Raw genomic sequence first — 21,062 nt, forward strand, 5'->3', positions numbered from 1 at the left:
AGTAAGTGAAAGTTGTAGTTAAGTGTTAATCTAGAAGTTCTACAGATACATGTAAAATGGCAGCAGCCAGTATCGTTTTTTCTGTTTTGGTGTCCGAGTTTTTCCATATGTCTTCAATGCCACACCTAAGTCTTGAAAAGCATCCGCAGTATACTCCTCACAATCAGTACTGTCTGAATCTGATAAGTCAAAGTGCATGTCTAGACTGTTTTTACTTGGTAACACATAGGATTCTGCTTTATCATCATAGGACTGTGATTTGCGTGGAATTGGAATACTGTTGGTACAAGGTTGGTGGAGAGTTGGTGGCAGTGATACAGACAGGATGTCCATGGGCGGTGATTGTCATCTGACAGAAGGTGGGGGCTCTATCTCCACCGGGCTTGAAATGTCAATATTTGGGAGAGAAGGTAAGGGATCTCTCCAGTATGTCACTGAACTGAATTCTGCAGCTACAACACTTGGTAGTCGCTGAACAGGAGGGAAGAAATGATCTGCTACGTCATTTAAATTTAGATACCTATAAAAAGCAAAAAAAAGTTGATCAGCATGATTTTAACAAAAAATATTCAACTTTTTCTCCTTTATAATTCGATACCAATGGTATCTCTTTCTAAAACAATAGAGGAATACTCTCAAATTTTCTAAAGACAGTACAACGCCTTGGTCTTTAAACAATGAGCATGTAAAATGAGATAAGAGAAAAGAGTCACAATTATGTGTTCTAAAAGTGCAGTTATAAAAACAACTTCCCATAGTGACTGTATAATTATCTACTGATTGAATATCACATTCAATGTGTTTCTGAAAATCGATCAACGTTTTAACACAGGTGAAATAACTCCCTCTATGCTTGAGACAATACAAACAGCTTCATCATAAAAAAATAATAAATCACATTTCACTTCAATAAAGCTAGGTCGTGACAGTTTGATGTACCATGTGTCCAATGCATATTGATCAACAAACAGCGACATGTTTTTGTTCAATATATAAGACATGTACAGCTTTACACAGAAGTAAACAACTCCTCTCAGCATTTTTGTATATTGTATAGTTGTTGATAAGCACAGAACAAACTATTCACAGTTGTCACTCTCTAGGCTTGTTCAAAAGTATTTAATTTCACACAAGCAGATGAACTGGTGTCCATATATAAGGCATAACAGATATTTTCTTAAATTTTCATTATGTAGAAATGTTTGCTGGGTTCTTAAATTTGCACAAACTTTATTGACCAACAATATAGCAAAATTAACGTACGATGACTGAAAGGTGTACGCAGACTCTTGTTTCAGCTCTCCCTTGTGGTTGATAGTGAAGATCCGGAATGAAGGGATCATAATGGCTTTGTAGGCTATGACATCCTGGAACATAAAAAACACATCTAGGTATAGTAATTTTATTATTTCAGATTTCATTTCAACTGTTTGGGTTAAATACCAAAGTGAAACACAAGAAGTGATGGAATAACAGCCAAGTGTAACATTTAATAGGTAAGTCAAGAAATTAAAAAAATTCCTCTTTTACTGTGCCTAGCCTGAACAAGATCTCTTCAGGAAAGTGATACACACTATTTTCCCAGTAAGTGTTTGTAAATTCACAAATGTATGAAAAAAGTGAGGGATTATTTCAATTTTTAAAGATCTTGCATGAATTTTCCCAATTCAAGAAGGCACATGCAATAATATATTGTCTTACATTGATCTTGTTTCCAAAACCAGCATAGAAAGGCTTCTTGTGAGGGAACAACTCTGCTATATCCTTGAGACAGGCGATTTTGAAGTCCTCTGGCCTTTTCTCGATCACTTCCCTTAAAACACAAGACAGCTCTTTTCACACATTGATAAGAAATCATTAAATAAAAATTGACATGAACTTTAAAACAATAGAATTTAGTGAATACTATTTATACACAAAATGAAATGTTAACGAAAATGCATACTCTTCTAAAACCACTAAATTTTAGACCCCACAAAATTTTTCATTTTACAGTATAATGATATAAATATAATTAATCTTCGTTTTGCACCAATTTTGTAAAACAAGTCTCATTGTATGAATCTCAAAGTGGAAGGAATGTATAGTGCACCCAGAGATCTCATATTGACTGGCTGGTGGCCAGATAAGATTTTAAGACTGATCCATCCAAAATCTTCATTCACATCACCCCTTTTTTATTGTATCATTATTGTATATTGACATCTGAAGTTATTTGGGCTCAGTGTGGAAATCAAGCCAAATCATGGTTAATCCCCCTCCCCTCCCACCAACAAAAAAGTATTGTAATATCAATCTTGGACTTCTACTGACTCCATCTTAGAGGAGAGCTGGATGTATACTTATGGACTTTGAGGACTTGTCAAAATTTTACCCAAGAAAACTTCAAAGATTTGGAGTGGGATGTCTAGCAGACAGAATTAGCTCACTGTTACTTGTGATCGATAATCTTGATTCTATAATGATCAGTATAGTTAGTGGTTATATACATACCTGTGGAAAGCACTGACGAGTGAGGTAGGAGACAACAGGAGAGGTCCTTCTGGTAACACATGGTAGTCTTGTTTAATACTCTTCAGCAGGTCTTTAGTAATCTTTGACTGGCCAATGGCACGAGCAGATAAATACAGGAACTTGTACCCGTTAGACTGGATGTTGGTGTAGAGTTGTGCCACACCAGACTGTGACCAGTCCTTACCAATGATGGGAAGTATTTGTCCCAGCACATCAGACCTAAACAATTCAACACATACATTCCGCAATGTCTACAGATAACAGAGAAGACCTGATTTCAATTCACTTTTTTTTTGTCTGACAATAATTTATTTTTAATTTTCAGGTGTCTTAACTTATTTAAAAAGACAACAATTTTGACAAAATAAAGTTCTAAAAATGTAAAGGGACTAAGAATAGCTTCTCACACCAATATGACTGTAGGGACATTTCATTTCATTTCATTTGATCTGTCCCACAGAAAAATTTAATTTCATCTGTCCCACAGGAAAAACTCGAAATTATATGATCCTCAACATGCATCAATCAATCTTCATCGACTTCAATATGTTACTGTAACTTGTAAAATGGTTTCAATAAAACAGTAAGATATTCTTCATGTGTAAACTTACTTTGTGATAGTTCCATCTATGTCAGAGATGATAATTTTGTCGTCATGACGCCACAGGAAGATATGTGATGTACACTTGGTCGTTCCCTGGTACTGAGTCGTCACAGAAAAAGTCACTTCATTGGCACCTTCTCTGAGGTTCAATTTTTTCTATTGAAAATAAATAGAAAATTTGATAGAAATCTTGTATCAGTATCTTAGTAGCAAATCTCTGACAGTTGTCTTTGGTGCACATTTCACAAACACTATCACTACAATGCTACAAACAGGAAACTGTTTCACATCTCCTGTCAGACAAACAAATCAACAATACTATTCTGGAGCCATCAGTATGATGGTTTGGTTTAGGACTATTTCCACAGGAACTGGGATATTCTGTATCATTAGAAATACATCTATGATACAATTTTTTGCTTTAAGAGTATCAAGTTCAAATGGTTTGAATATTAATGAAAACTTTAACAAATTCGCTTTATCAGTGTCCAACTTAAGATGAACAAACATTTTCAAATCTATACAAAATAATAATTATTAAATTATCCATACTTTTCATGTAAGTATCTGTTATTATTATCGGTGATTATAAGCTTACGATTTGCTCTGATGTCAAACGTAGTGTCTTCTTGTACATGTCTCTGGCAAGTTGCTTACGAACTGTTAGACACATCCTGTCTGAGTCTGTATCAGCTTCACTTGATGTATGTTCATCATCAGCTTTTACACTAAAATCAACCAAATATATAAGTTACTACTCGTTTTCTTTAATACTAAAACATGAACAAAGCCTGGGTAAACAATTACTTGAACATTTCATTCCAAAAAAAGAGAAATCAAGGAACACTTGGGAAATTTGCCTCCTTGCATACTTAATTTCAATGAATGCCTATAGGTGATATCAAGGAAAGTTTTGATAGTACAAAACAAACATGTTTTGTTAAAAATAGGAATATATTGTATAACATTGATGATTCAAAGAATTTTTTTTTTCACCAACAGCAAGGGTTATAACTTAACTGATTATCTCCCTTGTCATGAGGTTTCTCTTCTTTTTTAAATGCGACCTAATACTTGTAACACCTAACACTGCCTATACAAGGTGTTGAACCAGAAGATATAAAAGACCTGGAGTATGTGATGTTCTCACCTCTCTTCTGTGATGCATCTCTCCTTCCTCGGACTACTAGTGAGGCTAGGAGGTGGACTCAATGCAGGACTAGTAGAAACAGACACGTCTGTTTGCTGTAACAGTACATTCAACAAGACTTAAAACGTGGCTCTTGATACTTATGTACAAAACTGGCTGGCAGATTTATACTCAACAAATCAAAAACAAACTTGGCAGACTATGGAAATTTATATTACAAGGTATGATTTAATTGTAAAGTTCCAACTGATGTAAATCATTAATTTTCCTATTACAAATTTGCTCTTACATTGACATGATTTTTAAAAATCAGGTTTATACAAATGTTGTGCATTTTTTTAAACTTAATATTGATAAGTCTTATGTCGAAATTAATCTTTAATTAGAAAAATAAACTTCACAAATGAAGCCTTGAAAAAAAATTTAGGGATCATCCTCCCACTTTTTTTAATTGGCTGTAAACAGGACAATTCAATCATTAAAATGGTTTCCTCATTTCTTTTTGACTTACTGTTTTGTTCATGACTAGATCTGAATCAGACATGGTTTTAAGATTGTCAATTGTACTTCCTGACGTGTCTAGTTTTGTCACGCCTGTCTCGGGAGTTGTACTAGTACGTCGCCAGGAAAACCAGGAAGAGACACGACTTCCCTGTTTCTTATCTTTCTTTTTTGGCATGTATTCTGAGGTAAGCTTGTCAACTGTTATCTAATAAAATAATATACATTTTGAATTAAACACAAATATTTTTTCTACTATAGAAATTCAGTGTATAGGTTGCCTTACAAGTCTTGGCTAGTGGGAATTTCTGATCAGTGGAGCGGTAGAGTGTCCAGCTAGTGGACCAAAGGGTCAATAGTTCAAACCTCAGTGAGGGCAGGGTATTTTTGATAAATCTTTCCTATTACACCACTGTATAAATGGGACACACCTAAGTACCAATCTGGTGAAATATTTCTATGATTTTATATGTTTACTAATTGTAGTTAACGTTTAATATTTTTCAATAGAATAACCCTTACACGTGAATAAACTGCAAATCATAATTAACTGACTGAATCAAAAAGGCATCAAAATGTAATATGTGATTTATATCTTGGGAAATATTAAAGTAAATACAGAAATATAATGAGAGACTGTAAGTCAAACTGCATACCTCAGGTAAATCCTTGTTGAAAACAACTTGTGACAAAATAATTGGAGCTGCTGTCTGCCAGTTGTAATACCTATGTTAAAATATAAATATATAGTAATCGTATTGTTATTAAAAAAATAAACTAATTTTGGATGCTTTTAAAATAGCGATTTGAATGATCGCGGCATTATTTACGCAGAAAACTGCCGCTAGAGGGCTCTAACTCTTTTCGATATTTCAGCCAATGAGAAGGCCAGGATCAGTAAATTTTGACTGAAAGGCCATAGCAATAGGCTATGCGTACTGAGTACGTTTAGCCTAAAAAATGGGAAAAAATACCCATCAATGTGAGGCTTCAAATCATCTCTAAAGATGTACAATTTCAAAATAATTTTTATCCACAAAAAATATACACAAAGTATCGTTTGAAAACTTCACTAAGAATAGATTGAGTATGATTACTGTACAGTGGAAACACTTGCCATCATGTTTTATCTAACTACAACAAGCAAATTTCACTGAAAATAAACAACACATCTCATTTTTTTAATTTACAGAATTATGATGTGGCGATGGGGAAAAAATGCAACATACTTTTCATTGATACGGATGACCAACTCTGGACTTGAAATCATATTGTAGTTTTCACAGAGGTCATCAAATGTCACAACATTCTGCATGAATTTCTCCAGTGTAACACCCTCAGGGTCCGACAGCCCACCACATAAGGACATGGAGAAGTTCCCTAAGTGTTTAACTTCTGACTGCAGGAAGCTGACAGAGGGACCTCCAATTGCGCCCTCTACAGAATTGGGTGAAACAGGAAGTGATGCTCCCCTGCCAGACTCGGTATCCTCTTCCTTGTCTTTGATGGACATGAATGGAGACTGATGGAATCTGAAAATGAAATAACAACATTCAGATGTCAGAAAAACAACTTCACGATAACTGTTGCAATTTTAGGTCAAGACCAATATATTTGAAAAATGATATGAATTTAAAATTTGAAATTATTTCATCCATTCAAACCCCCCCCCTACCCCTCCCCCTCCCCCACTATCCCATGAAGAAAAAGATTACCATCAGATTTTTTTTATTCCTAGTTCAAATATAGATATTTCAGTAATTAATTGAAATATTAAGTCACTTAAAACAAAAGAACAAAACCATAAAACATAGATATATAAAACACAGAGAATATGACAGATCATGATAAAAATAACAACTTTTGAATGATTCAACAAACAGGATTCGCCAGAAAAAATCACAACAAAAGTAAAACTGTACATATGGCTCTTTATCACATCCAGGTAAAGCATTCATAGACAAGTGCCATGGAAAGCAAAGATTAAGATCATTCTTGTATCTATATAGTTATGGTGGAAAACTTGTATTGCTTAAAGGATAAAAAGCCCTGTGTAAGGAAGGTTTATAGTTTGGAGGAAAGAAGGCTGGGTACAAGTCACAAGTAGATGGCCTAAAACAATGTAACAAAACTTTGCCGTCTAAGTCCCATCAAACATGTTGATTGTTTTTTAAAAGTTTTTTTCCAATGAAAGGAATGATCTCATTGACAACTTAAAATCACAGTGCAGTTAACTAATGTTTGTGACCATCATCACACATACAAATATTTCCAGTTAGGTAATTATGTATAGGTGGCTAACAGCTAATTACGCATAGTGATTAACAACATATAGTTAATTACTTATCAGTATTTGTATGATTACTTTTGCACAAACCCATATTACTGAAAAGGTTTCCAATGAAAAATGATATGAACTGTGACCTACACCCTATAGCTAATACTCAAGGAAAATTAATTCCAATAATTAGTAAATATGGTTTTTAATTCAATACAACTCCAATTCACAATTTTCTTCTCAGGATATGTATCATGAAAGATACTGATGAACAAAACAAAGTTCTTTTTCCATCAGTTTTAAACAGGGTCTTGACATTGTGAAAGCAAACTGACCACCTGCTGTACACAGTTAAGAGTGGTTTGGTGATTAGCACAGAGGAAGATGGACCAGGCTAATACATGAAATCTGGTGGTCAAACAAGGTTGTGATAGGGCTTTCTTTCTCTTGGGTGAATATGTAAATTTGACAGATCTGTCACATACTGTTGATTTAGCAAGCTTATATGTCAATGTATAAATGGTTAACAAACTGCTGTGTGTTGGATAAGTTACAGGTAAGTTTTGTATACCAGTAGTTGCTGGTACACACTGGCATAAGAAGTAGTATGGCAAGATTCCTGAAAGTTTTCTTCACATATGGCTGTTTATGGCTTATTCGTTTCATCTACTGTAAATCACTTATATTTTGTGTATGATTTATATTCGCATTAACATGAAAAGAAAGTCAATCGTGAATTCAAATCTATTTGTATGGAAATGTCATCCATTTTGATGTGTTTACCACGAAGTATCGCGAATACAGAGTCCTTGTCTCTAATAGCTCATCATTCATGAATTCAAAGTCGTTTCTAGGCTGGCATTTGCCATATAAGGTATCAACGAATATGTCTGAAGAGGAAAGGCCACAAAAATGAAGTATTCACGAAATCTAAGTGATTTACTCTTTCCAGGACAAAGTTTCAGGTAAGTTATATTATCGTTCATACAAATTACTTGTAGGCTATGCATTAGTCAAAATCTGTATAGATAATTGTCATCCAAAATTTATTTCTAAACTATAAGTAAAAAATGCTAAGCATTTTGCCAGCATTCGCAACATATGAATGACATAACTTGCACATCATCCATCTCTTAGATAACTTTGACTACAGACAAGTTCCCAGTGTGAACCCTATATACTTACTACTTTAAATACTGTTAATATGCCATAACACGGTAGCTATAGGTCGGCAATATGTTCAGTAAATTCTGTGGTTGTCCTAGCACATCCAATTCATGTGTTTATGTGTTAGTATCTTCAAATCACAAAATAAGTAACTGTCATGATGAAGTTCCACATAAATACAGTAATGTTTTCTCCAAAAACAGGGAAAAAACAATCACTAGTTCAGCATATACCAGCGTTTTAGAGAATTTTAATGAATTTATCATATCTTGCCATATGTTCTGCAAATCATAAATGTGTGACAGGGCCATATCAAACACACTGGGATTTTATTAATTCATCCATGCTTGATTAAAAGGAAAAGAAACAGTATTTCTTTGGTTATGGGGTTAGTTTACTTACTGTTTTGACAATCTGTAGAGCAAGAAAAAGAAAGCAACATGACAATTAATCTATTGCAAGCAATGCAAATATATGAACACTTTTCTCTAACCTTTTTTTCAGAAATCTTGTAAAACTTTAAAAGTGGTCTAAACGTAAGACTTCAAGAAATCAATAAGAAGAAAAGTAGCCCTCATCTTACAAGACTTTATATCTAACAATGTTTGTAATTATATTCATACAGACAGAGAGTTATCACTCAACGAAATGAATGATTAATCTCATTCTGACTCCACTGTTAATCCTGTTAATGTTGTAAATCATGCAGCATTAAATATTGTTAACACAATTACTAATGTCTCTTTACAATTTTTTGTCATGCATGTCTATTCTACACAAAGCTTTACATCAACATTCAGCTCTAAAACTAGTAAATTGAAAGCCTACAGAGTACGAAATACATCAATTTTCTATACAAGATTCTTAAAAATATAACAGACTATATCTTCATCTACAATTTAAAATACAGCTAAATGTTCTATATGATGTGTATCCAGTTTTTTTGAAGGATAGAAGATTAATAAGTAGAAGAGATTATAAATACCAGATATTTGAAATACTTAGATCATAGAAAAGAATAAGTCTTAAAATTTGCAGATTTTTAGAAGCTTAATACAAAATGTAAATCTTTTGCTACCATGTGTTTTGTCAGTGGTAAATAGGACTCTGTTAGACAAGTCCACAGAAACTGGTACATTTCAGAATTTATAAAGTAGGTATCATGTTGGACGAGTATTGATGTAAATATCCATAAAAAAAATTTATGCTGCGAGTTTGTCCCACTGGGAAAGACTCTGGAGTATGAATGGATTCAGAAATATGGGAAAATGCAAATGAAAGGAGAGGAATACTGCACCAATTGCACAGTTAATGAGTTCGGAATTAAATTTTGGAGTATGAACCAAGTTCTGTAGGGTTTCTGATAAAACCATGGTCACTTGAAAAGTCGTATAATAGTCAGGTCTGATTGAGCTACATGATCAATGGTATAAAATTTACCGTTTAGGAAAGTAGAGTTTGGCAACTTCAGGATCCATCTCCTCTAACTTAAGATCATCTAGATAGATTCCTTCTTCTTCAGGTTTGTGTCGAACCGCCTTTGTCTTCCTAATGAACTGGAACAGACCTCCTGAAGTCTCTGCTGTGTTACTTCGTGAGGTACCTTCATAAAAATCATACAATTGCTTGATAATAACCACAACACACCAGTCTAAACTTGTTTGTTTACTAAAGGCTTTTTTCACCCGATGACAAGCCAGAGTAATTTTGAGGTGGAGTTTCCTCGCAGCTGGTGGCTATCTAACTGAACATTATGAGAGAGTCAGGCAATTATACTTATAGCAGTATATTGATAAAACATAGGATATTATATTTATAATAAGGAAGTTTTGCTGGAATGTAAATCCAATGATAAAATCAGAAGAGGTTGTTACCCTGGTCATTTGGCGTGAGGTGTCCTGGGGTCTGAGGATCAGACAGGACTATTGTAGACTCGTCAATGCTTTTCCTCGGCAGATCGCCCCACTCCCACATGGTGTTGTCCTCCTCTGATAGTATCATCTCATTGTCGTTTTCCTGGTGTCGTCGCTGGACCTCTGTATCACTCTTTGGCGACGGGGGTCGTGTACTCGCAGGACTGAAGTTAAAGGTATTTATTCTTCATCAAACAAAAACATTTGTTAACACAAAACATAAATGATGTCCAAGCGGTACTCTTTATGAAGAATTTCTCATTTCTTATCTCATAATTTTGATATGTTGAGGGAAAAAAAGGTTTGAAAGATGTGGATTCACACAAGAAATTTGTCGTGCATTATTTCACCTTCAATATAGAATCAAAATTTGGTTAGAAATTTCATATAAAGACATTTTCTCATTCTCTTCACCTGAAGTCTCAAATATATTGAATAGGAAAACACAGCGAACATTTTTTCTTTTTCTACAATTTTTTTTAAGAGATGTTTCAAATAAAACAGAATTCACGGTAAAATCAAGTATTTGTTAAAACCATTGAGACGAGCAATAGAATTCCTTATGATATACATGTAAAGTAAATAACTGTTTACATGATTTAAATACTGCACTGAAAGTAACAGTGCATTATGATATGATTTCAAATAAAAATGTGCATTTTGATTTGCTAAAATTCACAAATTCAATACCTGTTAAGGGGTGACATATCAGTATCACTGAAAGGGTGAAGATAACTGTAAGTGTTGTATTGTGTGTTAGCCCAGTCACTTGTTCGTTGTAGACTGTTTTCCTCCATGATTGGCAGACTCACTGATTTCCCCAATGAGCCAAGCGGAGGCATGGGTGGCAAATTGGCCAGTTCTTCATCTGATGATATATCATCAATGTCAAACATTGGAATATCAGTTTCCACTTCAGTTGTCTTATCACAGGAATCTGCAGAGGATACTCTCTTTTTTGGAACGCGTCTTTTCTTTCGACGCTTACTGTGATTGTCTTTCACCTCTTCCCCGTTACCTTCCTGGTCTTCCATTTTGATTCTGACTTCTGGGTCCTGATCAAAAAATTTCTTTTTCATCTCTTTGACACCTTGCTCCATTAGATCTTCCTGTGATGGTAAGGGTGAGGTGGCCAGGTAGGATGGTACATCCTGGAAAACATATTTGTTTAATTATAGATGTTATGGTATAATAGACATTCTATGGGGAGATAACTCCTTGATTTTAGTTCAATAATCTAACTGGAGAAACGGTGTATGTCTTACCATGTCTTTGTAAAATTTGTCATGATACAATAATTAATATTAATTAACGATCTTTAGAGAGAAAATTCACTGATTTCAGAAATAAGTAAATGCTATCTGTAACAAATTCATCATCAAACCATTATTTACAATGCTTTACTATTTACCATACAAACTACATACACTCTGTAGTCCATGATAACCCTAAGTTAACTTCACTGTTCAAACTAGAATTAATATGCAGTATGTGCTGTGTACTAAATATTCACACTCCTGATGAATTCTGAAGCACGGATGGAGCCTTATTTTGAGTTTAAGCCTAAAAATTTAACATAATAAACAACATTTCATCAACACCTGTCTTACCTCTCCTGATTCTTCAACTTCCGTGACAAAAAACGCCTCACCCGAATCACCTAGCTTCATATGCAGTTCCACCGGCTGTCCATTGATGGAAATGTCAACCTAAAATTCAGCAGAAAGACATCATCACCTGTTTTCTTATCACGATGAAGGAAGATATAAAATAATTAGTGTTATAAGTTTACAGGGTGCCATGCAAGATATCATTAAAGAGCTTTAAAGATTTATTTTTTCATTAACCACCTGAGTGATGTCTTCCTAAAATGAACCCAGTCAAAGGATAACTGCTAGCTCCCCTAAAAAGTTTGACCCAAAGTCATTCCTAGCTCCCCCAAAGAGTTTGACCCAAAATCATTAACAACAAAGTGTCCTTGTAGTTGTATTTAGAATTATGAACAAGAGATTATAGACAAGATAGCTAACTATCTAAGTCTATTTTTATTTCTCAGATACGTACCACTTTTTCCTTCGCACGAAGCACTCCCAGCTTCCCAAATCGAACATGGAATGGTGAGGAAAGGTATGTGCCATCTTCTTGTTCTATGATAATGGAGTCAATAGCTCCAGTCAATGTAGCTGCATTTATTTCATTGTAGAAACCTTTCACGTTCGAGAACAACTTTCCTACGTAACCGAAATAATTGCTCATGCTTCTCTACTGAGCCATTGTGTACTGCTGCTAGTAAATGTTTGTATCACTGCTTAATTGGCTTCTGAAAAGACATACAAGTTAGAATGGGTAAGTAAATAACAAATTTACATACCAATAACTATCTAAAAATATAACTAATTCTAAAAAGACAAAGCTACATAATGTTAAATGATGCTAAGATCTACCATGTAGCATAATGTGTATTTCATATAACATTCCACGATGTACATGTGATGAATGTTCAAACACTATTAGTGTAAATGGTTAACCAATCTCTCCAGACTGTTTACACAACACCGCACTATATCCAACATCCATTCATAATGTGACCTATTTATGAATTCATTCATAAACTTTGAGGACATTTAAAATGTGGTGTTAAATAACACAAGGTAAGTGTTGTTACACACTATTACACATTATGTATAGTGCTTGTATTTAAAACGTTATTGCTATCAATAAGTCTGGTTATAGAGGTGAACACCTGATCAAAACGCAGATCCTTACTCCTACTCGGTTACAGAAAGGATCTGATCCCACGAGAGGTCATGTCCTGGTGGCATTTCCATGATCTATACTTCTGTGGCATGACAAATTGTTGAAATTGTAAAATTGATGTACCGCAAGTCATTTTGTAACAAGATGTATATAAATTTGATGCGACAAAATGAATTTGATTCTAAATGCAGAAATAGAATTATAAAATGCAAGCTTTTTTGCCAACTTTATTCACTTTCAAGATTCTGTAAGGGATGTTGTCAGTTCCTATGTATGCAGAGAGTAACAGAGCAAGAAAAAAATCTGTATTTTAATGAGATTGAGGCATGAATTAACAAGAAAACATTGAAAACAACATCAAGTTAACTAATGGCCCCTTTTAATATGTTTTTCTATATGTTCCAAACATAATATGGGAATTTCTCATCAAGCAGATAAGAAAATATGAATTTTATTAGGGCTCCTAGACTCTGACTAGTTGTCTGTTTACTGGTTCGACGATTGGAGCCTGCAATCACAGTCAGTTTTAACTGACATAACAACATGACAAGTCAGCAATAAGCCAATGTCTGGTAATAAGTTAATCCACTGAAAGATTGCTGTTTAAGTAGTAATTTGTGTTTCAATGTCCTGCAAAATGGTCAGCCCAAGCAGTATGTGTTTGCCCCTTAAAACAGGACAGGAAAGGTAAACATATCTGAACTCTCTTTGACCAGCATGTGACCTCATCAGTACCATGAAGTATTAATATGGTTGGTATATATATTTTTGTCAAGAATACTTATTTTTCTTATCCTACCTTGATATATAACAAACATGTACATACAGAAAACAGATATCAATTACTTCTTTCAATACCAGGGACATTTATCTCTGAAAAAGCAGTCTTCAATCTTCAAAGTAACACCATACCTATATATACTAACACAAGCTTTGTAGACTGAATAACCATTAGTCACATACCACGTAGTGGAACTTTAAAGTCCTGAAAATTAACTTACATGTATGATGCTATTTTAGGCAATAAGTACAGTACTATATGCGACTCAATGCTACATGATTATGACTCATATCTAGGATGATCTACTTCAAATTCTTATGCAGCATTTGAAATACATTCTTATAATTTTGAATCAGAAGTTGTCTTAAATGAATACAATTTTTTACAAATATCACTTTTATTGTCAATCACTAAATTTCATACATACCTATATCAAAACCTATATGTATAAAATCCTTGGAGTAATTTCACTCGCAGCGTACAAGGATACTTGATGAATGGTCTCGACTACTGAATAGACTTTGGTTTGTTTACTAATCACAATACCTTACGTACAAACAGGTCACTTGGCCAAATTCCAAACATGTCTTTTAACCACAAAACCTACATAATGCCGCTTAACCTGTTACACAGTCTGCTCTGTTTCTCGTATACACCAGTGCACTTCAGATCAATGAATAGCCAGATTTAAACTGCGTCACTTGGCCTCGTATCATATATACATTAGGAATGCAGCAATAAAAGCACATGATCCAGAACCATATCAACACACCTTTTTTTCTTTAAAAAGAATTAAAAATATTGCACTACAGTAAATAACTGAATTATTTATCAGTCTAGTGTAATACAGCCACAACCCCTTCAGAGTTTGATATCTTCAATTTATTACATTCGTCAACAAGTTTTCTATTTTAGTATCAGGATACAGATGTCAGATTTTATGCTCAATTTCACAGGTATTGGTATAAGTTTCCAAACTTATTATTTTTTTTTTCAAATCTAGCTCTCTGATGATTCATACTCATAACACCACTTACTGTTTAACTCTGTAACAGCTGTTAAACATCTGAGACAAGAAACGACAATAAATCTATATATTTATATATAAATTGTCAGTCAGGCTTTTCGTACCTTTGACACAAGTTAGATGAAGGTGTTCCATTGTTAATCCTCAAATTCATCTGATATTGTTATATCCTTATCCACAATTTTTAGTGTGAAGTTTCCTGCCCTTGGGCAGGCCAAACAAAAAAAGTTCCTGTTTTTGATAATTTTATATCTATCCTTAATATTTTGTGCCTTTTTGTGGTAAGCACTGTTAAAGTAAAGATATCTTTTTCCTGCATATAATCGTTTGTGAAAAAAATAAGCTTTTGTGCCTATCTTGTCACCCACCTACCATAAATTTTTCCAACATATTACAGGAAACATATACAAGGTATTTCTTTGTCTGACCAGAGCAAAATGGACTGAACAGAAGGGTGGAGAAAAGAGGATTCCCCCATAATAACATCATTGTATACAGTCAAAAGTATCACAACCAACTGAAGTCACATCAACAATTCAATAATATTCAATAATGTCAATGATAAACAACTTCTGAACCCCACACCCACCCCCGAAACAAAACATGGGAAAAATGGCATAAAATAGACAGAAGAGAAACATAATTATTCACCCACTTGAATCTCAAGTATTAATCATCCGGCAAAGGTAAGGTGGCAAATGCAAATTCTACTTAGTCAAGATCCTTCTTTACTACACAAACATCAGTACAATAATACTCATTACATAATTTTTAATGAGACCACAAGTATGGTATTCTGATAGTAAACTTTACAAGCAATTAAGTGATGTGATAAACCAGGGCTCTCGATCTGCCAGATTTTGGGCCAATATTCATTCCCAATGCAAAATAGTATCTTTTTTTCCCAATTTAGACCCCAAGTTTTCCCAATTCTAAGGAAAACACAGCTATTTTTCCCAATTCTAAGGGCCCCAGGCCCAAAATGGGGTGTGAGAGCCCTGTAAACATGATCTTATGATTTGTAGCCATTCCAGAAGAGATTTACGAAACTTGAAATTATCATGTCAGTGTTTACTTCATCATATACTTTGTAGAATAGAAATATCATAATACTACATACTTCATAAAGCTCATCTGAATTCCTCTCTTTATGACACCCCTATCCAGAGGGGATGAAATATATTACACATTGAATCAGTCATCCCGGATACATAATATTATCTCTAGACATTATATATGAAATATTTAGGTCATCACATGATCAGAATAGGCAGAATGATTATTCATGTCTACACTTGATACCAAAAGAAAAATTACTTTAATGATAATTTTAACTTAAAAGACAGACTATGGAAAGTAAGTTTACATTTTAAAAGTCATGCAAAAAAATAGTTTAATGAGCTGGCTAACTTTTTACAGATCTGACCGAACTTGATAGAGATCCTCTTATCAACCAATTTAAAAACTAGCTAGGAAGGACATTATACATCTTCCTACCTTGATATTTCACTTTCCCTTCAGTGTGCCTGTGGGCCTATTGCCAAAGTGTCTGTTCAGTGATGGACCCAATGAGAAAACAAAGAAAAGGTCGTACTTCTTATTACGCTGATAAAGTCCGTTCGAAATATGACTGATACTAGCTAAGAATAATAATGTCCCTTCCGTAATGATGCTGACTAAAGGACCCTCTATCATGAAGATCAAACAAAGAACATCCCTCCGCTTGCCTTCTAAATATTTATTGCCATTTTGGATCATGGATGCGTTTTCATTCTCCCATCGTGTGTGGTCCAGTATTGCATTAACGTCATCTTCATGTTGTGTATTTACACATTTTAAAGTAAACAGCGATATAAGGGATTTAGTCAATATCACGCCATCATGATAATACAACATATCTGCAGAGGTATTTCACAAAACATCCCTCCGACATCTCGTTCAAAGTTATCGTAACCTCGAATGGATCAAAGATGTCGGTCAAAACATTGAAAATATTCCACATTTTGATGCATCATACTTACGTTTTATAATAATCCAATAACAGATTTGTCAACACATCTCCAGTATACAGTATCCTATTCCAAAATGTTTACCAGTTTTAGGCCCTACGGTGTTATTTTCACGCCAAACTGTCAACGTGCTTTTCCCGTCCGTTTTAGATCAGCCGATCATGTGATGTCAAAGGGCAGAGGTCAGAGAGGAGGCGTGAATATTGTGGCACGAGATCGACGCGTTTTCATTGGTTAAAAATGTAGGCGTGTATAGGTAATATACCAAAGACGGGTTTGTATATATACATTGGGAATCAAAACAAACCTATGGTAAGCCCAAACATACTGTAAAAGCGTTCATGGTTACGAACACAACGTAATACACTTTACTATAAATACCGGTGAACCGAGTCGCTATGAAAGGCACGTGACCGCAAACTATTCTCACTACTTACGCTACTCGTACCATTGAATGGATGTTAGCAATCTCATTAAAATTAGATGTTAATAAGAATAAAAAACCTATGGTTATCATGCGTTACGTAATTACGAACGTCGGTATTCATTCAAATTGAGTTGTCAATTGCGCGAAAAAAATGAAATTGAACATTCTTAACTTTATTTCATTGTCAAAACGAATCCCCATCTATGTTGCGTTTTTTTTCCACTGTAAAACGAAAACATCAAATATTAACGATGAGGAATAATATTAAGCGTAATGCTTCCTAGAAGCAGGTGGATCAACTACATATCCGAATCATAATACAGACATATGGAACATGAGCACAGGTTACCTATTGGCGAGTTTGTGGATAGCGTCGCTTAACGGTAAGCAGACGATGAAATCTGAACAACACGGTGACATTTGGCATGCACAGATACAGCGTGGGAGTCGGAGGGAACGTGCAAAATTTGTTTATCTACACGTGCATATGACGTTTGTCACCTGGTTCTATTCCAAGAGTGTTTTATGAGTGACGCGCGGACGGACAGAATTCGCAATTTTCCATACGCATGATGTGTACGTAGTATCTCATATCCCCTTATGTCTATATACAAACATTCATATCCAGGCATATAGATCTATATGCAAGATTTTTTTTCTCTGTTTTTTGTTGTTGTTGTTTTTAGGGGATGGGCTTTACACTTCACATCTATTATCATTATCATCACCACCTTCAGCTTCTCGATTTAAAGAAAAACGAATATATCCACTTAATTCTTTTCTTATCAGTAAAAGGTGCATTTGGAAGCGGTTTACAACAAGAAATCTGTTTTACGTTTCGCGTGGTCACCAGTGACGTTTACTCGTTACCTATAGTGACAATACCTGAAGAGAGGTACACACGTATTAGTGAGGTAATTACAAACGGTACTGATTACATCTGTAGGTAGGTATGTACTACGAGTGACAGGTATACAACACACGAGAACCCCGGAGGGGAGACGAGGTCAACAAAGGTGAATCCCTATATATATACTCACAAACACACAAACATGTGGGACAGCTGTCAGATATCGCCTAGTGACCAAAGCGTTATGCAATATATGACAATTGTGAAATGGTCATCTTTATCGGTTTAGGCCCGTATACTTTATTTGCATTCACATGATCCAGGAAAAAGGCGGCAAAAGATTACAACAAGTCAGACCTCTACTGATGGCGCACGAGTTTATAATATCGATAGTTAGAGAGGACCGTTGTTGTACTAGTTCGTGGTACTGCACGAATATCCCAACAATAGATCGTCATTTCATGATCAACGATAAAACGACTGACAGATCCCTATACTATCTTAGGAGCGTGCTATTATATATCATACCTGGAATTAGAAAAGGAGCCCTGTTGTCCTTATAACGTACTTAGCATATATTATTTGACATTGAGATTCAGAAGTTTGATTAAGAAGGCATATGATACAAGTCTACAACTTAACACAATACACATATTAATTCCTACCTATATAATACCATGTAACAGTCAAATGAGAGAAAGAGGTGGTGGGGAGGGGTGGTGGGGGGAGGAGAGAGAGTACCCCTAAATAGCCCAACCTCTTAGAAAATCAGACATCTCTCATCCACCGCCATATTCATACAAACAACACAGAATATCACCCTGGAGTAACGGACATCCCACCTCCAGAACACAGTACATTTCCTATCCCAAATACCCGATACAAGCCGTATGTACATGCAACACCCAATCCTTCTTAACACTCGATCTAACCCCCGCCCACCCCCATCAGCCACATAATAGCAAGTACTGTGTATACTGTAAACCTCCCCGTCTCCGATTATAGAGAGGGGCCCACATAAGTCGCATCCAAACGAAGCTAGCTAGGTATACAAGCGTATCACAGCAGGAATCGATGTTTCTAATGGATTATGTGACAAAGCAATTGTTACCGATAATATAACGGAGATTGTACAGTGCATCAAGCGATACACGTGCATAAACATTAATGTTCATCTGTTCGCTGATCCGATGACGTAACGATGTTAGTGTGTATAGTTAGATGGATCAGTCACCCGGGGCGAGTACATCGGATACAGACTGTACGTCTGTCTATTGGACTACACCATCGATATTACTAACCACACTTTTTAATTTTTGTATATGCGCTGTACTTAACTGTATATTACACGAACGAGTGACGTAGCAGATCACAAGGAATTTGAAACTATGATTGTAAAAAAAATAATAATAAACAGGTGAATAACACATTTCAATACAATTAGATACAGTACACCCAAATAACAAATTATACAGCTATTTCGCTCTCCTAAGGGTTATCATTGACATTGGCATGATTCCAAATGAAGTTGTTATTGTTGTTGTTAAAATTTGTTGTTTTGTAAAACGATTTTTTTTTTAAATATCAGCAAAAGCCACTGTTGAACCTAATAAATAAACAATGCTTCGACTTTCATTGGGAAACTGCAACCGAAACACCTACATTGATATATGTAATGATTAATGTTTTAGAGATATTAGCTATCAGAAGACAGTACCTAATATCGCGATCGGTGACTATTTTAGGAAGGAGAAAGGACTCCTATACTATAAATTATGTTATACGATCAATGCCTCAAAAAAATGACAATTCTCTTGTCCGCACTGTTACTTCATTGATCATATATCTATTCCAGTAATACGCATCCAACGAACATTTGTTTGTTAGGATCCAGTACCAATATTGGACCATACCGTCGAAATTACTTACTAGATTCCATAGATTATGATATATATATACATACCCGTGATGTTCTGGACTATTGTGATCAGACTTTCCCTCTAACACGTTTTATGTAACTTATATATATATACAGTAACCATAGTGACTGATCAGACGAGGATCGACTGATCTACAGATCACGCCACTCTACCGTTAACGCGAGTACAAATATCCGTCGTATTCCCATCCATCCTATACCATAAGGAAGTGACACGCGTATCAGTGGTGACACATGGGTTAATATAGATGAGACACATACAAATATCTATAGTTTGTTTGTTTTTCCCAACCCATACTATTTCAGCCCACTTCCTTCAACCTTATACATCTTCATCAAATCCCCTGTGTATGGTTCGACTCTCTCGTGGCAGTTCGCCGGTTTTTCTCAGACAAATGAAAAATGGATTCGTCAGTGCTGTACGTGGTTTTGTTCTTGGACAAGGTATTTTACCTTAATTGTTATATGGATGTCATGAGACGGGCCTCCAGTATAGTGTTCAGTGAGGTAGCCACCAGCTGATACTAGGTGACCCCGCCTCTAAATGACGTAATCCAGATAAACCAAGCACTCCCCTGCCCCTTCCCCTGCCTCAAACAAGCACACACATGCACATGATTCCGTTAACCTATATCACCTAGAGGCCATATATTTTGTTTACAAGACGTTTAAGAATATAACACCAAGCCCAACCTGCCCGTCTACTTCTCCATAATACATTTATTCCGTTTCCCCTCACCATGTTATTTGTATACCAATACCAGAACTGCTCTATCATAGGGCCATGCAACCGCCTATCAAGTTATATATCCCACAATACTTAACTCATTCACCATCATTTCACTAATTATAGGATGTTAGTACATACTGAGACTGTACGTCATTGAAATGAGGCGATCCGGAAGGGTGATTAACCTGTAAACACAGTTTAAAAAGTCCTGCTTCTACAGGAGTTTTCCAGTACAAGTAAAATGGACAATACAGTCTCAAATGTGAAAGTATATTATATGGCGGAGAACTTCCTAAATCACACTAATCGACACAGCGACAAATTTTATCAATGAAAAGGACAAAAGGACACAATATTACTTGTTTCTTGATGAGTGAAACATAAAATCTCCCATCCTACACCGAGATCTGTGCCC

The 21,062-nt window shown here is 35.2% G+C and overlaps 1 protein-coding gene across 1 annotated transcript; it reads right to left on the reverse strand.

Moving 5' to 3' along the window:
- LOC132554601 (phosphatidate phosphatase LPIN1-like) lies at positions 1 to 12,401 on the reverse strand. The gene is given in 16 exon segments (XM_060218924.1): positions 1 to 520; positions 1,264 to 1,367; positions 1,702 to 1,813; positions 2,494 to 2,733; positions 3,126 to 3,274; positions 3,717 to 3,846; positions 4,269 to 4,356; positions 4,776 to 4,977; positions 5,426 to 5,495; positions 5,999 to 6,301; positions 8,617 to 8,628; positions 9,655 to 9,817; positions 10,089 to 10,291; positions 10,818 to 11,278; positions 11,738 to 11,836; positions 12,192 to 12,401. Coding segments are annotated over 16 exon segments (2,721 nt in total). The 3' UTR covers positions 1 to 345.
- Between the last annotated feature and the right edge of the window lie 8,661 nt (positions 12,402 to 21,062).

Source organism: Ylistrum balloti, unplaced genomic scaffold (assembly GCF_031769215.1).
Source record: "Ylistrum balloti isolate Yb309-2 unplaced genomic scaffold, AGI_CSIRO_Ybal_v1 Utg370418, whole genome shotgun sequence".
NCBI lineage: Eukaryota > Metazoa > Mollusca > Bivalvia > Pectinida > Pectinidae > Ylistrum > Ylistrum balloti.